The following is a 25,983-nucleotide window of genomic DNA, read 5'->3' as shown; positions in this document are numbered from 1 at the left end:
CCCCCCCCCCCCCCGAAATATTTTTCTGTAGCCGGCCCTGTTCATAAAAAATCTTATTTTTTTGTAGAAAATTGATCTTTTTGGTTCAAAATTCTTCTTTTTGACTTGAAAATTTATCAATTTAGTTGCAATTTTTTGTTTCTTGATTGAACAATCTTTTTGTTACGGATTAATGTATATTGTTGAAAATGTATTTTTTTGGTTAAAGATACACCAATGTAGATGAAATTTCATCTGTTTGATCATTTAAATTTCTCATTTTTTTAGTTGAAAATTTAACTATTTGATTGAAAATTCATCTATTTTTTTTAAAACTCAAGTAGTTTAGTCAAAATTCATCTTTTTTGGTTAAAATAAATAAATAAAAATGTTTTATCGGAAATTATTTTATTACGTTTATAAAAGATTATATATTAAAACTGGTACAAGATTGAAATGCTGGTCTTTCAATAATAATTGTCGCAAAAAATGAAAAATTGGTTAGGTAAATTCAAGGAATGTGGAAAATAAAGTTTTTCGGTCACTATGTATGATAAAAGAAGACAAGGGAATGAAAAAAAAAACTATCTCTGCTTGGACTCAGAAAAAAGTTTGATCCTATAGCAAAGGTATAATTTGGACAATAAAGATAAAATTTGTTTGAGGTAAGCAGCGGTGTATTTGAATCAAACAAATATTTGTTTAATCCTGTACTAAATAAAGAATTTGTTTAATTTCAACAAACCTTTTGCCGCGTGTGTCAGTAAGAGCTTTCCGCTTTTATGAAAAGATCCGGTTTCGGACTCACTACACTATTGACCCTATTTGACACTTTTTTCAGCGTTTATACTATTTTGCTACTATTTCGAAAAATCAGGCTAAATACACTATTTTCTCACAATTGTCTGCTATTGCGGGGTGATCTTTTAAACAAAAAAATTAATTAAAAATAAACACTTGAATTGTACGAAAAAAGATGAATTTCCAATAAAATTGTTGAATTCTCAAAGCAACACAGATTTTCAAGCAAAAAATTGCATTTTTAATAAAAATAGATGAACTTTCAACCAGAAGAGATGAATTTTCATATTAAAAGGACGAGTTCTCTACCAAGAAGATGAAAGTTCTACCAAAAAAGATGGAGTGCCAATAAAATACATACATTTTTAACCAAATTGTTGAATATTCAACGAAAAAGATTAATTTTCAATAAATAAATCGAATTTTCGAAAAAAAGTTTTATTTTGTACTAAATGGTTAAATTTTTTACCCCGTAAATATGAATTTACAAAAAAAAAGTTATTTATGAATAGTAAGTTTAGCACTTTAGTTTTACAACAAAATAGTTTCATATTCAATTAAAAAGTTAATTTTGAACAAAAAAGTCGAATTTTCAGTAAAGAAAGTAAATTTTTAAGAAAGTAGTTAAACTTAAAACCAACTAATTGAATGTTCAACCTAAAGGGATTTGATATTTTACAAGAAAAAGATTTTAATGTAAATTAAAAAAAAGTAGGATTAATTTTCAAGCCAAAAGGAAGAATATTCAACAAAATAGTTTAATTTTCAATCAAACCAGAAAAGAATTTTCTTTAAAAAGTTAATTTTTAACATAATAGTAAAATTTTTAGTTGGAAAAACGAATTTTTAAGAACAAAAAAATGAATTTTTAAGTAAAATTATATATCTTCAATAAAAAAAATTAATAAATTTTAAAACATCAGTTCAACTTTCAACAAAAATGTGATAGTTGATATTTAAAAAAAAATTTAATTAAAAAAAGTTGCATTTTGATACAAAAAACGGGGTTTCTAACAAAAGAGACGAATTAAAAAAAATTAGTTTTTAACGAACAGGTTAAATTTTCAACCAAGAATATTAATTTTCTACCAGAAAAGACGAAATTTTGAACAAAATACATATATTTTTAACCAAATAATGGAATTTCAAACCAAGAAGTTTAATTGTCTACCAAAATAAAATTTTTTCAGAAAAATACATTAATTTTGAACTAAATACTTTGGACAATGGATGCGTTTTTAGATTAAATTGTATTTAATTAATTTTTAGTTTATATTATTTTTGTCTCTAAAAGTATGTAAATTAAATATTTGAATTTTTAAACTAAAAAAAATCAATTTTGAAGCAAAATGGGCCAATTAAATTTTCAATTCATAGACATCATTTTCATAAAAAAAAAACGAATTTTCTAAAAAGCAGTTTAATTTGGTACTAAATAGTTCATTTTTTAATCAAATTGTGGAATTTTCTACCCAAGAATATGAATTTTCAAAAAAAGTTAATTTTTAACCATAATTTGAATTTGCAACAGAATGATTATATTTTTCAGTTGAAAATACTCTTTTTTAATAAAAAAATAATAATTCGTAACAAAAATGATGAATTAAAAAAAAAACTTTTAACAGAGTAGTTCAACTTTAAACCATGTAATTGAACTTTCAACATAAAAAAATTAATTTTTAAATGTAATAGTTTATATTTCAACAACCAAAAATTTTATTTAAAAATGAAAAAAGTTACATTTTTAATAAAAAAATATTGATTGTGTACCAAAACAGACGAATCTTCAACAAAATACGTTACTGTTCAGCCAAATAGTAGATACATGTTCTACCAATTTGTCGATTTTGGTAGCAAAAGAATTAAATGTTTACACAACAGTTCAATTTTGAACAAAAACGTTAATTTTCAAACGAATCAGATTAACTTTTTAAACAGACAGTTGCATTTTTAACTAAAAGAGGTAAAATTTATTTAAAAAGAGTGGAATTTTCAAACCAAAAAAACGAATGTTCAACAAAATACTTGATTTTGCAATAAAAAAATTGTTGCTCGAAAAAGAATTTCAATAAAATTTTAAACTGAAAAGAATGAAATTTCGACCAAAAAAAGTTAGATTTTTCTTATTAGGTTCCATAATTCAGTTTTGCATTTACCTGGAAAAAGCGGATAAATAGACAAAAAATGTTGTCATTTATGGATTAAAGAATAAGATTTTTAATAAAAATTTACATTCATTATAAATAATTTCTAAATATTAGGATAAAAAAATGGAAATTTTTCTTAAAAAATCAAGTTAATTTTGCACTGCACTAGAACTTTTGATTTCAGACTATACAGTTTCTATAATTAACTAACTTTAGACAGTTTAATTACTTTCAGACAAAAGTTTGAAATTCTATTAATATGTTTAAAAAGAACTTGTTGCTTTGAAAAGATACAGTAATCTATTTTTTTAAATAGTTTTCTCAGATGCATGTCTTCCAAAATTAACTAATATTAAATTTTGCAGAGCTACAATTTGCGTTTTTTTCGTAGAAAATTGTTCTATTTTGTTGAAAATTCTTAGTTTTGGTTTAAAAAGTTAAAATTTTTGTAAAAATTCGTCTTTTTGGTTTAAAAATTTGTTTATTTTTGTAGAAAATTAATATTCTTTTTGTAAAAAAATTAAACTTTTTTTCTTGAAAAATGTTTCGTTAAAAATGAAGTCTTTATTAAAAAGTTAATTGTTTTGTAGAAAATTCGACTTTTAGCTTGAAAACAGAACTCTCTTCTTGTGTTTTTGGCTTTCGCCTGTCGTATTTTTGTGCTGCAAATTCATCTCTGAGTAGAAAATTAATCTTTTTTGTTTTTGTAGAGTAAACTATTTTTTTTAAATTTTAATATATTTTTGCTTGAAATCTTAGGTATAGTTATCTAAAAATAATTTCAAAACAGAAAAATGACTACGTATGTATAAGAAAAATCTGCTACCTTTAAAAACTTTTTTATTATACCGCACTTTTTGTTATGAAAAAAGTACCCTCTACATCCAATTTTTTATCCCACAGGGACTTTTATCTGGGCCCCGACTTTAACATTTAAAAGTTAAAACATGCCATTCAGCAACGAAACTATCCACGGAATTTAGATTACAGTTATCTTGATATCAGGTTTAGCTTCCGAGTTCTAAATCTCGCTGGTCAACTTTCACGTTTGTTCTTTATTAAAATGAAAAAAAAAAGCTCACCAAATGACTTAATATCTAAGTTATGTTGCTCAAAAATTCTTTTTCAAAATTTGAGATTTAGGTAATGTAGAAAGATATATTCTATGATAAAGATTAAAGCCAAAATGTGCCACTCCAATCGTATACAATTGAAAGAAAAATGGAAAATGGAATTTATATTCATATTTATTTCATATTTTTATTCCTTCTAAAGGTAAAAACGTTCGGTCAAGCAAATTGGTTTTTCCGGAATTTATAGCGACAAGGGGACAGAAAATTCACTGCAAGCTGCAAAAAGTAAAAGCCAATTAATTGTTAATCGATATTCGATCCAGGGAAATAGATTATCAGCAGTCAAACTCACTGCGACAAAATCCAATCTAGAGAAAATAATTAAAAACATAAATGCGATTTTAACTCATTTATTATCCTCTTTAGTGGGATTATGCAAAGATTTTAGTCATGTAGTGATTTGTCACTTTGCTGGTTCAGAGACTCTTAGGATGTTTAATGTTTACTTCAAAGTTACAAACTTTGTCTTCAGAAACAATATTCTGGAACTAATCTGAAACTATATAGTGATACATCCTAGCTTTGTTCGACTCAAGCTTGATTGAACGTTATAATCTACAAATTAATTTTCGGATCTAGGAAGTGAAATGTCTCATTTAAGTCCTTCTAATTGACTCGTTTTAAAAATAGTTATTGTTCCCTTTCTAAATTTTGATCTGTTCATTTTATCGTGGCTACACTGAAAAAAATTGCATTGAATCAAGTAGGCTAATTTACTTGGCTGATTTTACTTGAAAGAAGCAAGTATTTTCTTTTTACAGGGGACCAATTTTCTTGAATCAAGAAAATAATAGAATCAGAACAACTATTTGAATCAAGAATATATTTACTCCAGGCAAAAAACTAATTAGTTAATTTGTTCCATTAAACTTATTTGCGTGAAGTTTATTAAAATATTGAATTAAGAATATTCAATTCAATTCATTCTTTCTTCGGTGCTACATTTCAGTTTTACACCTTCACTCGCCTTTTCTCCTTCATTAACAATATGAACACTTACAAACTAGTTTAATTACAACTATTTACCTAATGGCTTAACTTAAATCACATTCAGATTGCATCACTAATCTTTAACATTCAATATTTCCTCTATCTTGCCCAGATTTAAACACAAGTCTTTGTCCACTTCCTTCTGTAAATCTGCCAGTAACTCCTTCCTCCAGTCCTTCTGTCTATTCTTTTCTCTCCAACTTCTCCACCATTCTTTACCCGGTGTTTTTAACTTTTTCATTACTTCTTCACACTCGATTACATTTGTACTGTTTCCTCTTTGACCTTGCACGCCCTGCAATTGTTGTCTTTGAAGCCTTTCTTTCCTTCCTTTATCGCATTTCCACATCTCCATCGAGCCCACACTTCCTTCTGTCTCCCCTTTAGTTTTTCTTTTTGCCAGCATGTCTCCATCTCTGTATTCTTTTTAATCTCTTTATAATAGCTGCAGATGCTGGATTGTTCTTTTTTTCCCCAATCTTTCTGTATGTATTGGGCTTCTGCTATCATTTCCAGCTCAACTAATCTTGCCACAATTTTTTCTATTAGTTTTCCTTCCATCACTTTAATTATTTGTCCGTCTCCCATATTTTTCATTACTTCCTCCAACGACCTCCCCCAGCGGGTTGGATTGTCATTCCTAATATTCCTTATTTCCTCCTTTGTACACTTTCTTGCCCATCTATCCTCCTCCACAGAGAGTATCTTTATTATAAAAGCCCCAGCCCTTCTTCTTGCCTCTATTTCCACACTCCTTCTCCCTGCCTCCATCTTCCATATGTAATCAGGTGTGTTCTTTCCTACTCCCAGACTCGATTTCACATATCTGCTCTGGTCCTTCTCTATCGCTTCTTTTCTTTTCCATCCCCAAATTTCTACCCCATACAATAACGCCGTTTTCACCGTCGAGTCCATAAAAAAAGTTTTCTCTTCAAGTTTGTTATCGCAGCTCTATTTGTTTCGCTCCATACCTTATTAATTAATCGCTGCGTTTTTCCTGATGTCTTCCTAACGTGTGTATTGTATTGATTTGCAATTCATTCCTAAACACCATAATTTTTGTTTTCTCCACATTTACCTCCATCAAATTTTTCTCCGTCCATCTTTCTACATTCTCAATCATTTTATCTAGGTCCTGCTTACTTTCCGCTACTATCACCACATCATCTGCATAGAGCAATGCATAGATTTTTATATTTGAACCTGGACTGAGTACCGTGCCTCCATCTCCTTTTCTTCTTAGTTCTGTTTCTAAGTCGTTAATACAGATGTTGAATAAGATGGGGCTGAACGGACACCCCTGCCTCACACCCTTTTTTGTTGTGAATTTTTCAGTCTTTTGCTCTCCCACTATTACTTCATTCCACGTCTCTTTGTAAATTTCTTCGGTCATTTCTAGGAACATTCCATTTATCCCCATCCCTTCCATTTTCGTCCACAGCCTTTTCCTATCCACCATATCAAACGCCTTTTTAAAATCAAAAAATACTGCATAAAACTTGCCTCTCTTCTCAGTCTTTTTCCTATTATCGTATTCAGGACAAAGATCTGCTCTATGGTACTTTGTCCTTCACTGAACCCTGCTTAAGCTTCCGTTAATTTCTTTTCTCTCTCTAACTTCTCGCTCAAACTTCCTGCCATAATCGACGCCAATATTTTATAGCCTATATCCAGCAATGAAATTCCTCTCTAGTTACCTGTAAAATTCTCATCCCCTTTTTTGTGAATAGTACAGATCGATGCCGTACGCCATCGTTTTATGAATCGCTTCTTCTGCCATGTGTCCTTGATCAATTGTATAAGTTTTTCCATTCCTTCTTTGGGCACGCCCATCAAAAATTCTGCTACAATCCCATCCTCTCCTGCAGCCTTACCTTTTTTAACTTCCTTATCCTTGCAAGTATTTTCTCTTTCTCTGGCGATTTGTTTAAATCATCCTCCTCTAATATTTCTTCACTTCTCTCTTCTTTTTCTCCGCTCTCTTTCTCTTTACTATCGTTCAATTCTTTCTTCTTCCTATTATCCTCAAACCTCAAATCGTCAACTCTTTTCTTTCCCTTCTTCTCATCAGCCTCTTCTAAAAATTCCTCTACTCTCTCCAATATGGCATAAAATGTTCTAGCCATACTTCTTTCCTAATTGTGTTATCCACCATACTCCTTTTCTTTTTATACCAACTCATGGCCTTTCACCATTCTGTAATATTTCTACTCTCTGCTACCTGCTTCTGCTTTTTATCCAACCAATCCTTGATCAATCTTCCTCTCAGTTCTGCTAGTTCCTTTCGACTGCTCATGCACGCTTGCTTGTTATTCCAATCCCTGTTTCCTCTAAATCTGTGTAGCAACTTGAATGTTTCTATTCTTTTCAACTTGTATTCGCCGATATTCCACGTTTCCTTTCGAATTAAGAATATTATATTCTCATGATAAGTTACTAAAACTCTGACAAAGTGTTTCTTGATCCAAGTAAATTCATATCCTTATTTTGACTACTATTTTAATTGAAAGAATGTTCATGTTATTGAGACGAGAAAATTAATGTATTCAGCGAAGAAATAATTTCTCTTAGAATAATGCTTGAATATTTTCCCTCAAATAATTATTAATTTGAAACGAATGTTACATTTACTTCGAAGATACCTAAGTTATCAAGATAGAATCACATCAGTTTTCTTAATATAAGAACTGTAGACTTGATACAACAGACATTGCACACATTCTAGGAAAATGAATTTTCGCAGTGATAACTCTTTTTCGTTATTTTATTTTGAGAAATTATTTTGAAATTCAATAATATTTATTAAGTTCAAAACATTGGTGCACATAAATAATTTTAATTATGCAAATGTAGAAAGGAATTTGCAAATTTGATAAACTACTAACTTTAGGCTCACACACAAATCAAATCACTCTTAAAAAAAGTGTTTTTAATTTTGAAATAATTATGCAAGACTCAAAAGTCATTTCATTCTTAAAATTATTGAAAGATTATACATGTACTGCGTCTATAATTTTTTTCACTGATTATTCGAATTTATTAATCTACTTAAAATTAAACCATTTCGAATTTTTTAAACCGTGAAACATTTTTGTGAATCGGAAAATGACTGGGCATTTTTTTCCTGAATTAAAACGGCCACCCTAAAATTATTTTTGTGTAGTGCTCAAGGTAATGAAAAATCATCCGGATATAAAAATAATAATAAATATTCCTGCTAAATACAGGAAATCTTTTTTCAATAAAGAAAAATTACTTTTGGATTCGGCAAGATTAAAATTGATTTTTAAAAAGTTAAAAATTTGGTTATGTGAACCTTATATAATTTAAATTAGAGTTGCAAGACATAGTAGTATTTTGTTTACACACAATTTTCGCGTTCGATAATAGCTGTTTGAAAATCACAAAAATTACAAAATTTATGAAAGTTATAAGTAAAAAAAATTATTTTTGAAAATATAAAATTATCATGTCTTATTCTAATTTAAACTCAATAAGTTTTAGGCAACAGATTTTTTAACATTAAAAAAATGTTAATCTAGCCGAATCCAAAAAATTGATTTTTCCTCAAGTAAAAAATAATTCCTTAATTAGGCAGAAATTTTTTCATAATTTTCAATTTGATATTCTTAATTGCTATCCGAAATAGTACGAAAAATGTCTACGATTTTTACACCTATGCAGTAAATTTCGAAAACTTAGAAATTTTTAAAGTTTTAAAAACTTACACTAAAACTTTTTTTTCAATTTGAAAAAATTCCACTGAGTTTCTTTTACTAAGAGGAAAAATTGAGAAATTCAACTTCCAAATTACAAAGTTCCATATTTAAATGCAGGAACGCTATAGCATAGGCTATACAGTTTTTAAAATTTTTAATTCACAGCTTTTAAACTCTAAAAATTAAAAATGGCAATTATTTTGTTCAAAATTAAGAGTATTATATTTATAGAACAATGAAAATTTAGCGGATTCAAAATGAAACATTAAAAATTCTTACCAAAAAATGGGCACTTTGAAGAGTAAATATTTGTTAATTAGATATCTTAAAAAATATAAACTTTAATTTAAATTCTGCATAACTGAAAAACTTTTTAAATTTGTGACAAAATATCATAATTGCAAATGTCGAAGTGAATAATTTAAAATTATTCATTGAATACTGATACATATTGAAAATGTAACTATTTCACTGAATAATAAAGTCAATTTTAAGTCCTGCGAAATCTAAAAATTCCGAAAAAGGATTGAACACTGAATATTTTTAAAGCAGCTTACGAATTTGTCAAGCCCCTCGCTATAAAGAAAATATAACAATTTGTTTAAAAAATCATGGGAGAACTAGGCATTCAAAATTTATCTATTTTAAATTTCTTATCTAATGATATTGTCTAAATGAACAAACTATACAATTTTAAATTAAAATCAGAGCAACCTTGTTTTGTATTTTTATATTATTAATTGGCAATGCAATGCTTCCTGTTTACTGTAGCGCGCGTATAATATTGCTATTTTAAATAATTAAGTATAGCTTTAATCAGGATATTACAAGTATATGTGTATTTATAAAAACTTCATAAAATTAACAAAATTAAGTTTTTCAGTCAATGAATTCTATAATCATAGAAAATTTCATTTCGAAATGTCATTAATTATAGAAAATTAAATGCGGATATTATTAGTATCTATATTTATAAAAAATTAATAAAATTAAGTTTTTCAGTCAAACAATTCATTAATCATAGAAAATGTCTTGAACTACAAATGGATAATATTTTGTCAATCACATGTATACTTACATAATACTTTTTTATGATGTAAATAATAAAAAATAAATAAATGGCAGTATAAAACAAGGTTATAAGGTCTAAAAAATGTTTAAAAATACAATAATTACATTTTCTTTATAATTTAAAAAAATTTAATGCGTTTTTAAAGAAAAATATTTAAGGAAAAAGTATTCAATAAAATGTTTAACAAGTTTATTAAGAATGCATTTTATTTTATAAAATAACAATTAAAACAGTGGCAATTAAAAATTTAATTAAATAAAATAATTGAGAATGCAAGGAGGAAGCAAACAAATATTTTTCATCTGACCACCGTGAAACTCAATCAACTAGCGATTAATTTTTGTCTAAATATTTTAAATTATTGTTTTAGAAAAGCTATTTCATGTTTAAATCCGAATAAAAAAGTATGATTAAAGATTTTGATGAATTGAAAACTGTGCGTTTTATGAAAATTTTCGTATAGCAGAACATTATTTTTGTTGTCATTGATGTTACTAAAGCATTTTTGTACTTGCAACTTTTCTTTATTATTTATTACCTTTGGGTCATTTTTTGGCGTTTTAAATATTTTAAAACAACAAGTATTGAGTTCATTGTTAAATAAGTGAAAATAATTCGCTTTTTCACATTCTTTAAATTATTGTTTAAAAAGTTTTATTTTGCTTTAAAAATTGAGTGAGAGTGTATTATATAAAAGATTTGGATCAATTGAAAACTCCGCATTTTATCTTTTTATGGAGATGTTTGTACAGCAGAAAAACGTTTTAGTTCATGAAGGTTATTAAAGCATTTTTTTACTGGAATTTTTTTATTGTTTATCACTTTTAGATATTTTATAACATTAAATATATTAGGAAAAAATAATATCGAGCTTTTTTGAAATAAGTAAAATTCAAAACATTGAGTTCAAAAATGAATGTTACTTTTATAGGAAAACTCATTTGAAGTTCGAGCTGGAGTAATTTCAGGGACATAAAACTATAATTTTACTAATTAGGACTCAAAAAAAAGTTCGTTGTTTCTTTGCACCATACAAACATTTTTTTGACCCCATAAACTCAGTGAAATTTTCTCTTGTACCAGAAGGAAGCTTTTTGACACAATAGTGGAATTTCTTCTTAAATTTAAGATTAAAAGGAATTTCATTTGCCTGAAAAGTATTCGTTTTGCCGCAAACATTATCCTTTTTCAACAAACTTTGCCTAATCATGCACACAAATGATTTTGTTTGTGTAAAAAAGATATTCTAGTGGTTCAAAATAGAACAGGCAAGAGGTTGAATCGATCAAACATAGTTTGACTCTATATGAAAGAATGAATTTATTCGATTCAAACAAAAAAATTTCTAATTTATGTCCTAAACTACGAATTGCGATCGACAAAATGAGCCATTTTCAATTCTTGCGGCACGACAGACGGAACATATGGACTCTCCGAGGCTATAAGATTAGGTGAAGTTTGTCGTAAAAGGATAATGTTTGCTGCAAAAAGAATTTTTTTGAGACAAATAAAAATCCTCTTGGCCTTAAGTCTAGGAAGAACATCCATTTGGGCCCAAAAGACATCCTTTTTACGCAAGAGGAACTTTCGCAGAGTGTACGTAATACATAGTGGAAGAAAGCATGTATAATTTTCCGCAGTTACAATTTGATACCATTATATTAGGATGATAAAAGGTCGATAATTGATTTTTTTTTATTGATTTTTGTTGTTTTAATCTCACAGTTTTATTTTTTAATGGTTGGTCAGTTAGCTGCCAAGTTTTATTAAATCAAATTCAATTAATTGCGCCGACAATCTTGGTAATTTTGTTGTCCTTAATGACGTTTCCTTGTACCGCGAATCTTGACTAACGTTCCTATCGTCAGGCCAGTTTTCTCTTTAATAAATAATTTAAACACTCCTTCAGAAAATACCAAATCCATTAGCCTTCTTAATTTATAATTGATTAGATATATCAGACAATAATTACATAAAAACAAATGAGTTACGTAAATGTACTTACTCTGGAAAATTTCTTAACGACTTTCGATTGAATCATCATATGCAATACATACAAGCACAGTAGTTTTTACCTTTATTATAATAATTACCCTCATAAATTTGCTGAGAAACACATAAAAAAGAGCTAGATTGAATGACTTAACTAACAAGAATAGAAAATATCATTAATAATAAAAATGCTACTAATAATAGGAGAAAGAAAAAAAGTAATAATTAAAATTTTTAGCCCAATTTGACAAAACATTTGATGCAAAATCCTGTTAAACAAAACAAGAATCCAACGACCAAATTTGGACCACAACAAATAAACGAAAACCAAAAATCCTATTGTAATCTGAAAAAAAAACCAAAAAATAAAATAAAATTTTCGGACAAAAATAAAAAAGAGGAAAGAAAGATGAGAAGGTAGCCAACCAAATCCCCTTCCTTCTCTTTTTCTTTCTTTCGTCTTTTTTATTTTTATTATCATCAAATTACAATAAAATAAAAATAAAAAACATAAATTAATTGTGCATTACCAACGTTTCGGTACTCGTACAGTACCCTTATCAAGGCAAGAAAAATTTTAGTGGTAAAAATTGACAGCACCCATGAACAGGTGCTTTCTCTTTGATACCTGAGTTCAACCCATCCAAATCGGTTTTTAAATTAATAGATAACTTTTTTGTTTTTTAATATAAAGCATTTCCATGAATTCCCTCTTTCTCTCATTACTTTCACTATGTAAAATTTGAGCACTATCCCCTATCAAACTCATGGTAAACATCAACAAATGCCTTTGTATATCTGGCAAGAACACTTTTATAAGAGCGCCCCAAACGAACATCACTTTTGTGTTCCTCTATCCTAGTATTAAGAAGTCTGCCAGTTTGATTACAGATCCTGCAAGTGATCTTATAGAAAACACCACCCTTTTTCAAAATTATCTAAAGGATCTTTGCAAAAAATTATCACCGAATCCTTTTTAAATGGAATGCGGAAAATAGTATGAATTAAAAACTTTTTAACATAAGTTCAATAGTTTTAGAAATTTGACCAAAAAATGGAAGAAGAAAAGTATTAAGCGAACTATATTCCTTTAACTCTTTCTGATTATCTACAAGCAAATTATTAATCTCTTTGTTTTTGATTTGTTGAACTCTAATTGCAATATGTTTCTCAATTAACTTTTTTGGATAATGATTCAGAAAAAGGATATTCCTAACATTATTCAAATTTCTTGTGTGAAGTGAATAGTGGGACAAACCTAGAACTCTGTCAACTAAGTTTTTAATTACTGCAATTTTGTTTTGAAAGGGATGAGCAGAAAGGAAATTTAAAATTCTACCTGAATATGTACTTTTTCTGTACCAATTGGTAATAATATTACCATTCCAACCCTTAATTACTTCTATGTCCAAAAACTACAATAGGATTTTTGATTTTGTTTTATTTGTTGTGGTCCAAATTCGGTCGTTGGATTCTTGTTTTGTTTAACAGGATTGTGCATCAATTTGATTATTGGACGTTAAATGGAATTTTTAATTTGGATTTCGGTCTAATTTAAATCAACGTTTTATATTTACTTAGCTATATTTGCGGCAAAGCATATAGGTATGAATCAAAGAAACAGCGCAGCAGGTTGTTAGGTAGGATCAGAAAAGAAGAATTAACACATAAATAATATTAGACTAAATGAGAAAAAAGTGCACATCATATTGTCATGAGTAAATTACGTAACTTATAATATAATTAGTGCCAGAATGGAGAGCTAGATATATCGATAATGTCAATTTTGTTATGATTTAGAAATGATTATGCACCAGGAATAACCTATTATGTCTTAACTGCGCGGAAATGGTTTTCCTTAAACAAGCAAAGGCCTATATCATATCAAGGAATATTATAATCCAATTTTGGAATTTCCCAGTTGTATGGTTCCTTATTATAGACAACTAACAGATTATAGATTACGAAATGCTTCTGTGTCGTCGAGAATAAGTTTCTTTATTCTACCACACAGTACTTATTACGATAATTTATTTTATTATTATATAATATTCTTTATTTTTTCAAGAATCCCTCTCTTTCCCCTGTTCTAAAGAAACTTGGCCTTTATGGGGTCAAACAAATATTTGTTTGGTTCAAACAGAACTTATTTAATTCGGACACAACAGTTTCTTTAATGCAAACAAATTCTAACTTTGATATAGGGTCGAACAAGTATTTGTTTAATTCGAACCCTTTTCTAAATGTAGAACTTAATGAGAAATCAAACTATTTTTCGTTGAAAAGTCTACTATCATATTTTTTTGGTGCAAAATTCGTCTCTCTTGGTAAGAAAGTTTACTATTTGGTTGACAATTGCATTATTGGATTGAAATTTCCACTATTTTTTGCTTATGAGTTATCCTTTTTCATCGAAAATTCAACTGTTTTACTCAAAATTCGTCTTTTTGGATGGAAAAGTATTATTTTTATGAATTAATGTAATTTTTTCTGAATATAAACAAAGATATTGTTGTAAATTCAACAATTTAGTTGAAATTACAACTTTTGTTGGTTGAAGTTTAATCCTTTTGTATTGAAAATTCCATCTTTTTTAATAGAAATTTTCTTATGAGAAAATTCTTTTTTTTTTAGTTCGCATTCCTACTAGATTGTGTGAAAAATTTGTCTTTATCTTCAAGATTCAACTATATAATTAAAAATACAACTGTTTTTGGTTGATATTTAATCTTTTTTGTTTGAAAACTCGACAATTTTGTTAAAAATTCAACTCAGAGATTAAAAACTAAAATTTGTTTTTGAAAATTTAACTATTTTGTTGAAAATTCCACTACGTTTTTAAACATTTATATTTTTATTCGACAATTAGACTTTTCGGGTTCAAAATTCATATTGGTCGATTTAAAAGTAAATTATTTTGGTGAAATATTGAATTTAATATGAAACCTATATACATAAATTTGATTGAAAATAATTTATTCCCCTATTTTCGTGAAAAAAAGCCCTGTTTTTTCCGGACTTAAGAGCTAGCTTTTTGGTATTTTGGTAAAGTTCGTCTTTTTTCGTAGTACATTAATCTTCTGGCGGGAGATTCACCTTTTTGATTGAAATTTCAACTATTTGGTTAAATTTTTTGTTTCTTTGTTAAAGATTCATTACTTTAGTTGAGCTTTGGAGAATGCATTTCTTTGGTTAAAATTTCGTTTTTGTAGTTGTTGAAAATTCAGCTATTTGCTTAAAAATTTTAATATTTTGTTGAAAATTCAACTATTTTGTCAAAGCCTTCTTTTTTTCCCGAAAATTGAAATTTTTTTTGACAATCGTCCTTTTAAATTGAAAGTTTTATCTTTTATGATAGAGAAGTCATTTTTATTGATTGAAAATTAACTTTTTTGTTTGTGTGAAAATTCAACTATTTTATTGATAGTGCAGCTGTGTAGTTGAAAATGAGTTATTTTATTGCGAATTCGTATTTTGGGTTGAAAATGCATTTCTTTTGGTATAAAATTCAACCGTTTTGTGGAAAATGCAATATATATTAAATCTAATATGGTACCTATATATTAATTTTGTTAAAAATAATTTATTCCCCTATATTCTCCTTATTTTCGTGAATAATATCCCTATTTTCCACATTTTGAGAGCTGGCATTTTTGTCCGTGAAGTATTCTATAAATTTAACCCTAACCTTAACCCTTTAACGCAATCGCAGCTTTAAAAAAAAGCCACTTCCTTCTCATCCTCAATAGACAATAGTCTCACGTTACCAATCCGACGTGTAGATGTCTCTCCGGAACTCGGATCGGATGCTCGGGAAATTCGGGATTCGCCAGTCGTCGATTTAACCCCGCCGAGAGAAGTCTTCCCCAAAAAACATTCTGATTGTTGTGCTCCATCTGAATCAAAAACGCACTGGTAGGTGCAAACCCCAGATTAAAGATTAGAAATTTCAAATTACAATTTGTTCATTGCCAAATTTATCGACTTTCCCCGAAGGTCTTCGGTTATTCCCGCGAATCATCGGTCGTCCGCAGAGTTTTCACTCCCAATCCTGACTCCTGCCTCCTGGTGAACTATTCCAAAATCCGCCCTAGACTTCTAAGCTCGCAAATGCTTGTAAATAGAAGGGATTTTGAAATTGTTTCTCATGGTCTCTGTTGAACGATCCTCAAAAGTACGCTAAATTCTGTGCAGTTTTGAGTTCCAAAATTTTGAGACACGAAGAGAAATTAAGACACAATAAAAATTCTGATTATTTAAAACGAGATGCAACAAATTTCACACTAATGATTTTCTCTGCTCGTGTAAATCACCAAGCTTCAAAGTCAAACTGACGTTCAAGGACTAGGTGACCCTGAATCTTTCCCAAACATTTTAAAGTCATTTTTAAATTTGTTCTTATAATAAATTTATTGCAGGCTTGAAAAGGGTCCAAAAACTTCAGCTTAAAATTTGTTAGATAACCGTGTGATAAACGATTCTGTCATCAATTTTTTTTTTTCATCTTTGGTTTAGTGGAATTCTTTAGGTGAGTGGATAATTTATTGTATAGATTGTAGAATCTTAGGTATTTGTTCATCAAGTTTCGAGATTTGACTGATTTTTGAAATTTTCTTTCTTTCCGAGTTTGAAATTTTGAGATTGAATTGGATTTTTTTTGAAGGGATTACGAACTACTAGTCATACACACACGTGGTATTTGCACTTGCGCGAAACGAAACATGCTATTGATTTTCCCAACTCCTGTCCCACCTTCTCTCTCGCTTCAATTGTTTCCACCTCCTTCAGATGGATCCAACTACTCCAACTTTAGAGTCCTCCTTCCTTATCGGTCGAAAAATCCATTTCTGGATCGAGTGATTATACATATACTTTTTCCCCTATCTAAATTTTCTTTCAAATTCCCCACTTTTGCCCTGTTCTCAACACACTTCTCCTTTTTCTCGTTTGATTAGGAAATCCCATTTTCTTTAGAAAAGTCTACTATTATATTTTTGATCTGGAATTTATCTCGTTTAGTTAAAGACTCTACGGTTTGCTTGGAATTCGAGTGATTATCTCGAAAATGCAACTTTTGTTTTAAGTCGTATCTTTTGGTCAAAAGTTTAACTGAACTGATTTTTCAAGCTGAACTGATATTTTGAAAATTCATTCTTTTGGTTGATAATTGAACTATCTTCTTGATTAAACATTATGTTTTGCGTTAAATGTTGAACTCGTTTGTTAAAAATGAATTTTTGATTTCTTTGAAAATTTATCTATACAATTAAAAAAAAAAATTAACTTCTTTGTTAAACATCATCTTTTGGGTTGAATGTTGAACTCTTTTGTTGAAAACTCATTTCTTTTTTTGATTGAAAATTCAATATTTTAGTTGAAAATTCATCTTAGGTTGTGAATGTAATTATTATAGTTTTAGAAAATTAATCTCATTTGTTAAATACCATCTATTGTAAATTTAAGTTACATAATAGTTGAAAATTCATCTCTTTGGTTGAAAATTTAACGATTTTGTTCAACATTTTTGTTGGAAAAGTTATTCTCTTTGATTAAAAATGCAACTTAAAAATACAGCTATTTATTTGAAAATTAATCTTTTTTGTTAAATTCAACTTTTTTATTTCAAATTTCAAATTGAAATCGAGTAAGGCTTATATATCTCTGGTTCAGAATTAAGCGGTGGTGGTACCGAAGTCGTTTAAAAACATTTTTAAGCATAAAAAACTATTTAAAAATCCAATACACACTGTGCTAAAGGGATTTTTTTATAAATACATTTTCTGATGCAATAATTTTTGTTCAATTTAGTTAAAATTATAATGCAGTAATATTCTTTTGTAACCTGTTAGCACTAAGACTTATTGTAATTCTGATCACTTTCTGAGAAAAAATATATTTTCTTTTTTTCGTTTTAGCAAAAAGTGAGGTTGTCTACAAACGAGGGGTTAACCACTAATTTGATCTTCTGTAATCCCACGTAAACTCTTGTAATCTTGTAATCTAGTGTATGTTGTCAAAAAGGTTTAAGGTTTTAGTTGAAGATTCATCTGTTTGATGGAAAACTTAACTTGGGGAAACGACCCTACAGTAGATAATCCTCAATTATAAGCACAAATATAAGTACATTAATTAGTCATAATTTTACTATATTAACACGTATAGTGTCCTAATTATTATTTACATGGAATTAATTATTTAACATCCATTCGAATTTTTCATTTATAATTATCTAATGTAAGATAATTATCTACTGTAATAGGGTGAACTCCCCTATTCCATTTTTAGAAAATGAAATTTCTGGGTTAAAACATCCTCTTTCGGGTTGAATGTCGAACTCTTGTTGAAAATTATTATTTTTTTGAATGAAGATTCATTATTTGAGTTAAAAATTAAACTATTTGGTTGAAAACTAATGTATTTTGTTGAAAATTCGTCTTTTTGGTAAAAAATTAATCTCTTTGCTTGAAAATTTTGGTCGAATTCACCTTTTTTTAAATTTAGAATTTAAAATCTTTTTTGTTTGAAATATCATCAGCAAAGAAAAATGTTGAAATCAGTTAAAATTTGGCCCTCCCTTATCGGAATCAAAGTTTTAATTTTTGACAAATATTTGATGAATGAAAAAAATTACGGAGAATATTTTGTAAGTAAAGTTTTTGTTCCTGAAAAATAATATAAAATAAGTGAAAACAGTTGAGTTCTCTGATTCCCGTTGAATAAATTTCAAGCCTACTCTCAATTTTTTTTTGAACAAATTTAGTAATTAATTTATTTCAAGAAACGTGTATTTTTTAATAACAAAAACTCTACTTGCAAAAAATCTGCCATCATGTTTTGACCTGTAGAATATAGGCCAAACAATTGGTGAAAAATCGAAACCTTGATCGATCTGAAGAGTTTGTTTGCTCTCGATTTGTCTTCCCAAATGAGAGTTTTTCCGCACTTTAGACTCGTTTTTTATTGCCACTTTTTCTTTTTCAAGTGGAGTCTGTAGGGTTAATATTGCTCAATATTGTGCGATACCCGAGAGAATTTTTTCGGTGAATTTTCTTCGCGAAGCTGTGCTGAGTTCAGATATAATCAAATTGGATGAGATCCTGGCGAGGCAATCTTGTTACTTTTTTTTTGTTTTTTTTTTTTTAAGAAGAAGAACTATGTACCTGAAATTTGTTTCTTGGTTGACCTGTTGTAAAAACTGGATACGAGTTTTTTGTTATTCATGAGTCGGGAGAATTGAAGTTTATAATAGAATGGATATTGCGAAGCCTAAAATATTTTGTAGTCCGACACACTTTCTGTAGACCGGATATTTTAAAAGTATGTAGAAGTATCATTTTTCGTTAAAAATTTTTTTTTGGTTAGAAATTTAACAATTTGACTGACCTTTTTTTTCTTTCCGAACAAAAAAATCTTTCTTGGTTGAAAATTCAACACTTTTGTGTAGCAAACCGTTTCCGGTGCATAGGTCTAACTAAAAATACGACTGGATATAATTTAAATTTTAAAACTATAAAAAATTTGTTTTTAAACATAACACAAGAAAAAATAAGAATTTAAATAAAATTTAAACTAATTTTAAATCCAGTATTGTTTTTTCTTGGACCTTATGCACTGAAACTTTTTTGTTACATAAACTAGAGGTCAAAACTGAATAAATAAATTCAACTCCTGTTTTAAAAATTAATTTATTTCTGTTGAGGAATTTACTGATTTGCTTAAAATTATTATTTATTTTTTTTTAAATCAAATTGCTTTGGATTAAAACTTATAATCTTTTTTGGTTGAAATATCATCTATTATATTTGTTGTCAAAAATTCATATGTAACTATTGAAAAATTCATCTACTTGGTTCACAGTTTAACTACTTTTTAAAAAAATCCCGTTTTCGGTTAAAGAATCATCTGTTTGGTTCAAAATTCATCTAATTGGTTGAAAATAAATCTGTTATAGTTAAAAATTCAAATATTTTGTTGAAAATTGGACTTTTTTATTTTGAATTCATCTTTTTTTAATAATAAAATATTTTTGGTTGAAATATCAGCTTTACATTTTTTTGTTGAGAATTCATCTGTTTTAATTGAACATTTAACAACATTGTTAAAATTTCATTTTTTATGGTAGAAGAATCATTTCTGGTTGAGCATTTTACTATCTTCCTAAATAATCTTTTTTTTCTTGTTAAAAATTAATTTTGATAAATAAAAGTCTAAATATTCCATTGCTGGTGAAAACAATTATATTTTTCACTTAAAAATACAACTTGTAGGTGAAAATTCATGTATTTTGTTAAAGATTCGCTTCTTTTGGTAAAAAATTACTTTTCTGGATAGAAAATTCTTCTTTTTATTTGAAAATTTAACTGTTAGTTTGAATATATCTACGTATAAATTCAACATGAAAATGGTTGCTGGTTGAAATATCAACAATTACATTTTTCGTTAAAAATTCACCAGTTTCCTTGAAAACTTATCCTTCTGGATGCAAATTTAACTGTTTCGTTAAAAATTAACTTTTTTGTTGCAAATTCATATTTTCGAGTTGCAAAGTCAACTATTTTTGTAGTAAAATTTAAATATTTAGTTGGAAATTAGCTTAATGGTTGAACATTCATATTTTCATGTTAAAAATTCGTCTTTGTGGCTTGAAAATTCAACAATTTGGTTGAAATTCTTTTTCTTTCATGATTAAAAAATCTTTTTTTTTGAAAATTATAAACTCTTCTTAAAAAGTCGTCTTTTTGGTTTGAAAATTCATCTATCTTTGTAGAAATTTTATCTCTTTTGCTTGATAAATTTAATTATGTTGTTAAAAATTCAATTATTAATTTGAGAAGTCATATTTTTTGTTTGAAAATTCAACTAATTTGTTGAAAGTTCATCTATTTCGTGCAGATTTTTTGTTAAGGATTCTTCTCTGTGGTTGAAAAATGAACTATTTTCTTGAAAACTCACATTTTCTGGTTGAAAATTCAATTGTTTTCCTTAAAAATTCGTTTTTTTGTCTTAAAAATTTCACAATTTGGTTGATTTTTTTTCTTTTTAGACTTTAAAGTCTTGGTTGAAAATTCACTTTTTCGTTGACAATTCTTAAAAATTCGTCTTTTTTGTTATTGAATTTAACTTTTTTTATTTTTAATTAAAAGCTCTTTAGTTAAAGTATCAAATTTTACATTTTTCGTTGAAAATGAATCTTTTCTGTTTAAAAGTTGAGCTGCTTTTTGGAAAATTAATTTTCTGGGTTAAAAATGCATAATTTTTGGTGGAAAATTATTCTTCTTGATTAAAAATTAATCTTTTTTGGTTGGAAATTTAACTATTTTGCTGAAAATAGTTTGTTTTTTTTTAGTTAAAAATTGATTTTGTAAACTGAAAATCTAACTATTCCATGCTTGTTTGAGAAATGATCTTTTTTATTTGAAAATTAAACTATTTAGTGGAAAATTTATGAATTGTGTTGGTATTAAATTATTCTTCTTGATTGAATCATTTTAATGAAAAAGTTATTACTTTAGTCGAGGATTCAACTATTTGTTTGAAAATTCATCTTTTTGGTTGAAAAAGATTTTTTTGCACTGAAAATTAAACTATTTCATTTTTCGTTTTAAATTGTTCATTATTAGATTAAGATTAATCTATTTATTTAAAAATTCATGCATATAGTTAAAATATAGTTGATTGCAGTAGAAAATTAATCTTGCAGGTTGAATATTGAATGATTATTATTTTTGTCTCTATTTTGTTGAAAATACAATTATTTTACTTGAAATAATAGGCATGTTTAATCATTTCATATTGAGTTTAACATAGTATATACTTTAGATTTATTTTAAACAATCTATTCCCCTATTTGCCTGAAAATTCGTTTTTTTTTGTTTGAAATTAGTTTTTTTCAAATCAAAATTAAACTATTTCATTTTCGATTAAAAATTGGTCTTTTTTAGTTTAAGATTAAACTGCTCGGTTAAAAATTTATCTGTTTTGTTGAAAATTCGTCTCGCCGAGTCTTGAATCTCGTCTCGAATCTGGTCTCGTACCTCGTCTCGAAGTTAATCTCGAATCTTGTCTTGAAATTGCCTCGAATCTCGAGTCCCGCCGAAAAAGGCACGACGGATTGACACGCAAGCGGAACTACAGGGGTTTCTACCCAAGACTGTTAAACCTCAAAAAAATGAATTAAAAAAATAAATTAATAAGATTTCTAGTGTAATTATTTCCTATTATAGGTTTCAGAAGACAAGAGCGGACAGTGCTGGATCCGCTGCCGACCGGAGAGACAACGTTTGGCAGATATCAGGTGTCAAAGGAGAGGGTCAAAGGGCAAAGGGCCAGTAATTTGCAGCAATGCCGGCACCAACGTCAGCAGCTGCGGCGCCGGCCGAACCCGGCCCGCCCCGGACGGAATTGCAGGAGTTACAAATGAAATCCCAATCAACAGCAGATGAGGTCAATATTATTATTATTAATAACTATTAATTAATATTTATCAATTATTATTTATTAATTATTAATTAGAACGATATAATAGTCTTTTAGCCTCAACGCAAAGCGGGGCTAACCCGGACAGGTTGGGGAAACCAAGCCACTCACAATTTTATATTTTATAATTTTCTTTTTTCTGGGTAAAAATCGGAAATATTTTTAATTTTTTTTTTTTTTTCTGTAAAATAAATGACCAAGCTTTATTTTACAAGGACAGACTGCCATTTGTAAATCATTTTTTTGTAATATCAACTGCAAGTGAAATAGTGTAGGGTGAAAAACAATTTTCAAAGACCGGTAGTTCTGGCAGTTGTTACTTCATGGCCGAAAGGTTTAGGGTTCGATTCTTGTTATCTGCACTGATTTTTTTATTGACTAATATTTTTTTAAATATAATTTCCATCAATGGCCTTTAAAAATTCTGCAAATAATCATTTTTGCAAAGCCCTTTTCACAGAAAAACTGACTTCTTTAAACTTAGCATGTTTTTAGCAAACAAATTTATTTTATATAAAATCATAGGCGTTTGTTTATAATGTTTAACAAGTATATTTAAAATTATAAGCATGAATGAAATTTTATAAACGAAAATTTGTATATTTAATCGCATTTCGTACCTTTCGAAGCATTTGAAAAAAAATATTAGTAGCAGAATTTTTGAAGATTATTGAAGTAAATTATATTTATAAATATTTTAATTAATATTAAATAAATAACAAATGCAAAATAACTAATAAGTGATTTATTTTATAACATTTCTTGATGAAAACAAAAAAATTTCTGTTGAAGACAATCAAATATCCAATATAACTAATAAGTGATTTCTTTGAACAAATCTGTTTATAAAAATTAAAACTGTTGTTGAATAGCAATCTCCTGTGTTAAGATATCATTTTTTAGATAAAAAATCATTATTCCACAGAAAGTAAAAGTCTTATAATTTAAAAAATGCTATGTAAGTAAATGTGTTTATGACAATTGTTTATGAAAAAAAATTATTGTTAATTGGCCTTCTTCTATTTCAGCATTTTATTCTTGAAATAAAAAATATTGTCCCGCAGAAAAGAAAAATTTCCTTGTTATGATAAAAAATAAGTGATTTTGTTAATAAAAAGACGGCTATAGCGATAAAAATGGTTTAATGCCAATCTCCTGTGTCAATAAATTATTGCCTTTAAATTGAGAGCGAATAAATTTGTCGTTGATTAGTCTAAATTTATCGCTTTAAATCTGGTGCAATGAACTTTTGATTGTATTTAAATTTAAAGTGTTAAGGTTTAGATAAATTAAATTTCAATTACTTATTAAGTTTCATTAAAGAATGAATTTATTGTTATGCATGAAATGATTTTTATTTTTTATATAATTTATTTGTTAAAATTATATTTTTCAAAATAGTAATGATACTACAAATCTTTAAATAATGTGTTATATTTCTTCCACTCTTTTGAATTGTGAGTCTGATATTATTTTTAAACAAGTCTTATCATTCGTCTGGTAATAATCTACAAACCATTTGGTACACAGATGATAAAAACTCTCGGTTTATTTTTATTTCCAGACAAATATTTTTCTTTATAGACCATTAAGGTTCTGAAGAATTTACTTATTTTATTTTCTTCTTTGGCATTTAAGTATCATAATTATAAACAAATAAACTTACAAAATTGGTAATTTCAAATTTATAAATTTTTATCTCAAAAAAACATTCTGAAAGAAACTCTCTACTGGTCAGAATAACTGAATAGAACAGATGTATTCATATTTATATTTAACTTAATTACTGTAAACAAAAAGAAAATTCAGCAATTATTTTTAAAAATTTTGCAAACCTGCACATTTCGACCTTTTTTCATGAAAAGGCTTCATTTTTATGGAATCGGCTAGAAAGTTTTTGTTATTTCTCTCTCATATTTTTCATAGTTTAACAATGGTTAACTATATAAAGAATTTTTATGAACAAATGCACATTTGTAATATTTTTTAATGAATCGGCACATTTTTCTTCGGAACTAAATAGAAATTCTCACCAAGACTTTTTTCTGTCATTTTTTCGAAAATTGCTAAAAATGTTAGACTAAGCTAAACAATGTTTATAAACAAATGCTGATTCTTACCATATGTTTATGAGCAGGCTTAATTTTTTATTTGAATTAAATAGAAATATCTTTGCTAAAGACTCTTTGGTTTCATATTGAAAAAAATTCTATTTTTATTATATAAACAATTTTTATGAAGAAATGCACATTTTTACCATTTCCTCATGAATAGGCTAAATTTTTTCTGGAATCAACTAGAAATGTTTCATTAAAGTCTATTTGCTGTCATTTTTTTTAAATCGTCAAAAACGTTAATGATATAAACAAGTGTTATAAACAAGTGCAGATTTTTACCATTTTTTATGTCTAGCTTTGATTTTTTTGGTGAAATTAATCAGACATGCCGAGCCAAAGACTCCTGACTGAAATATTTGTTAAATCGCCATGAATGGTTAATTATATAAACATTTTTTTATAACAAATACAGGCTTATAATTTTTTAATAAATAGGCTTTATACTTTTTGTGAAACCAGTTTTACCATTTTTTTTATGAGTAGGCTCAATTTTTCTTCGGAATCAACTAGAAATATCTTGGCAAACTTATTTGATGTTATATTTTTCAAACTGCCAACAATGTCAATTATACAAAGAATTTTTATAAACAAGTGCAAATTTGTATCATTTTTGATATGTTGCTTCATTTTTTTTTTTGTGAAATTACCCAGGAATGTATTGGACAAAGACTCCTGACTGAAATATCGGTCAAATCGCCTGAAATGTTTAATTATATAAACACTTTTTATAAACAAATGCAAACTGTTACCATATTTTTATGAATACTCATAATTTTGGGGAGAATCAACTAGAAATATCTTGGCAAAGATTCTTTGCCGTCATATTTTTCATAGTGAAAAAACTAGTAAGTATGTAAACAATTGTTATAAAGAAATTCATACTTGGATAATTTTGGTATGAATAGGCCTTTCGGAGAAGTAGTGACGGGGAAGGTAAATTAGTGTGGGAGGCGGGATTTATGAAAGGATGTGGGAGGAGGGACGCAGTGGGGGAGTGGCACAGGGGAAGTATCGGGGTGTCTGTGTGATTAAGATGGGGAAGTAGTGATTGGGATAGGAAGTAAAAGAGGGGTGAGAAGTAGGGGGTTGTGATATGAAGCAGAGGAGGGGAGGAAAAGTTATTGTGGAAGGCGGTAATATAATGAGAAGTGGAGGGAGGGACAAAGTAGTGGAGTATTATAGGCGAAGTTTCAAGAGGGGTTGAGAAGCAGGGTAAGTAGGGACGGGAGGAAAAGCTGAGGAGGGAAAATAGAGGACGTGAAGTTGAGATCTAGTTGAGGGGAAGTAGTTGTTTGGCGATGAAGTAAGGAAGGGGAAGTTAGCTTTTGAGGTGGGATTATGATGGGAAGTGGGGAAATGGGGAAATTGGGCGAAATAGGGGGAGTAAAGAGGGGAATAACAATGGGAATATAGGAACGGGGAGGGAAGGCTGAGGAGGGAAAATAGGATTGTGAAGCAGGGTACGTAGAAACGGGAGGAAAGGCTGAGGAGGGAAAATAGGGGACGTGAAGTTGAGATCTAGTTGAGGGGAAGTAGTTGTTTGGCGATGAAGTAAGG

General features: G+C 28.2%; 1 protein-coding gene across 3 annotated transcripts in view; it reads left to right on the top strand.

Annotated features, from left to right (window-relative positions):
- LOC117180151 (synaptosomal-associated protein 25) overlaps positions 1-25,983 on the top strand; it is a 72,550-nt gene that overhangs the window by 4,293 nt on the left and 42,274 nt on the right. For 2 of the 3 annotated variants that reach the window (XM_033372495.1, XM_033372497.1), the window contains exon 2: positions 22,057-22,276. In XM_033372495.1, coding sequence (XP_033228386.1) covers positions 22,175-22,276 — 102 coding nt within the window. In that variant the 5' untranslated portion in view covers positions 22,057-22,174. Of the gene's footprint in view, positions 1-15,678; positions 15,749-22,056; positions 22,277-25,983 lie in introns of those variants that run through there. The other variant, XM_033372496.1, reaches the window with a different exon arrangement.

The sequence above is a fragment of the Belonocnema kinseyi genome, chromosome 9 (genome assembly GCF_010883055.1).
Source record: "Belonocnema kinseyi isolate 2016_QV_RU_SX_M_011 chromosome 9, B_treatae_v1, whole genome shotgun sequence".
Taxonomy (NCBI): Eukaryota; Metazoa; Arthropoda; class Insecta; order Hymenoptera; family Cynipidae; genus Belonocnema; species Belonocnema kinseyi.
This window is presented reverse-complemented; position numbering and strand designations above follow the sequence as displayed.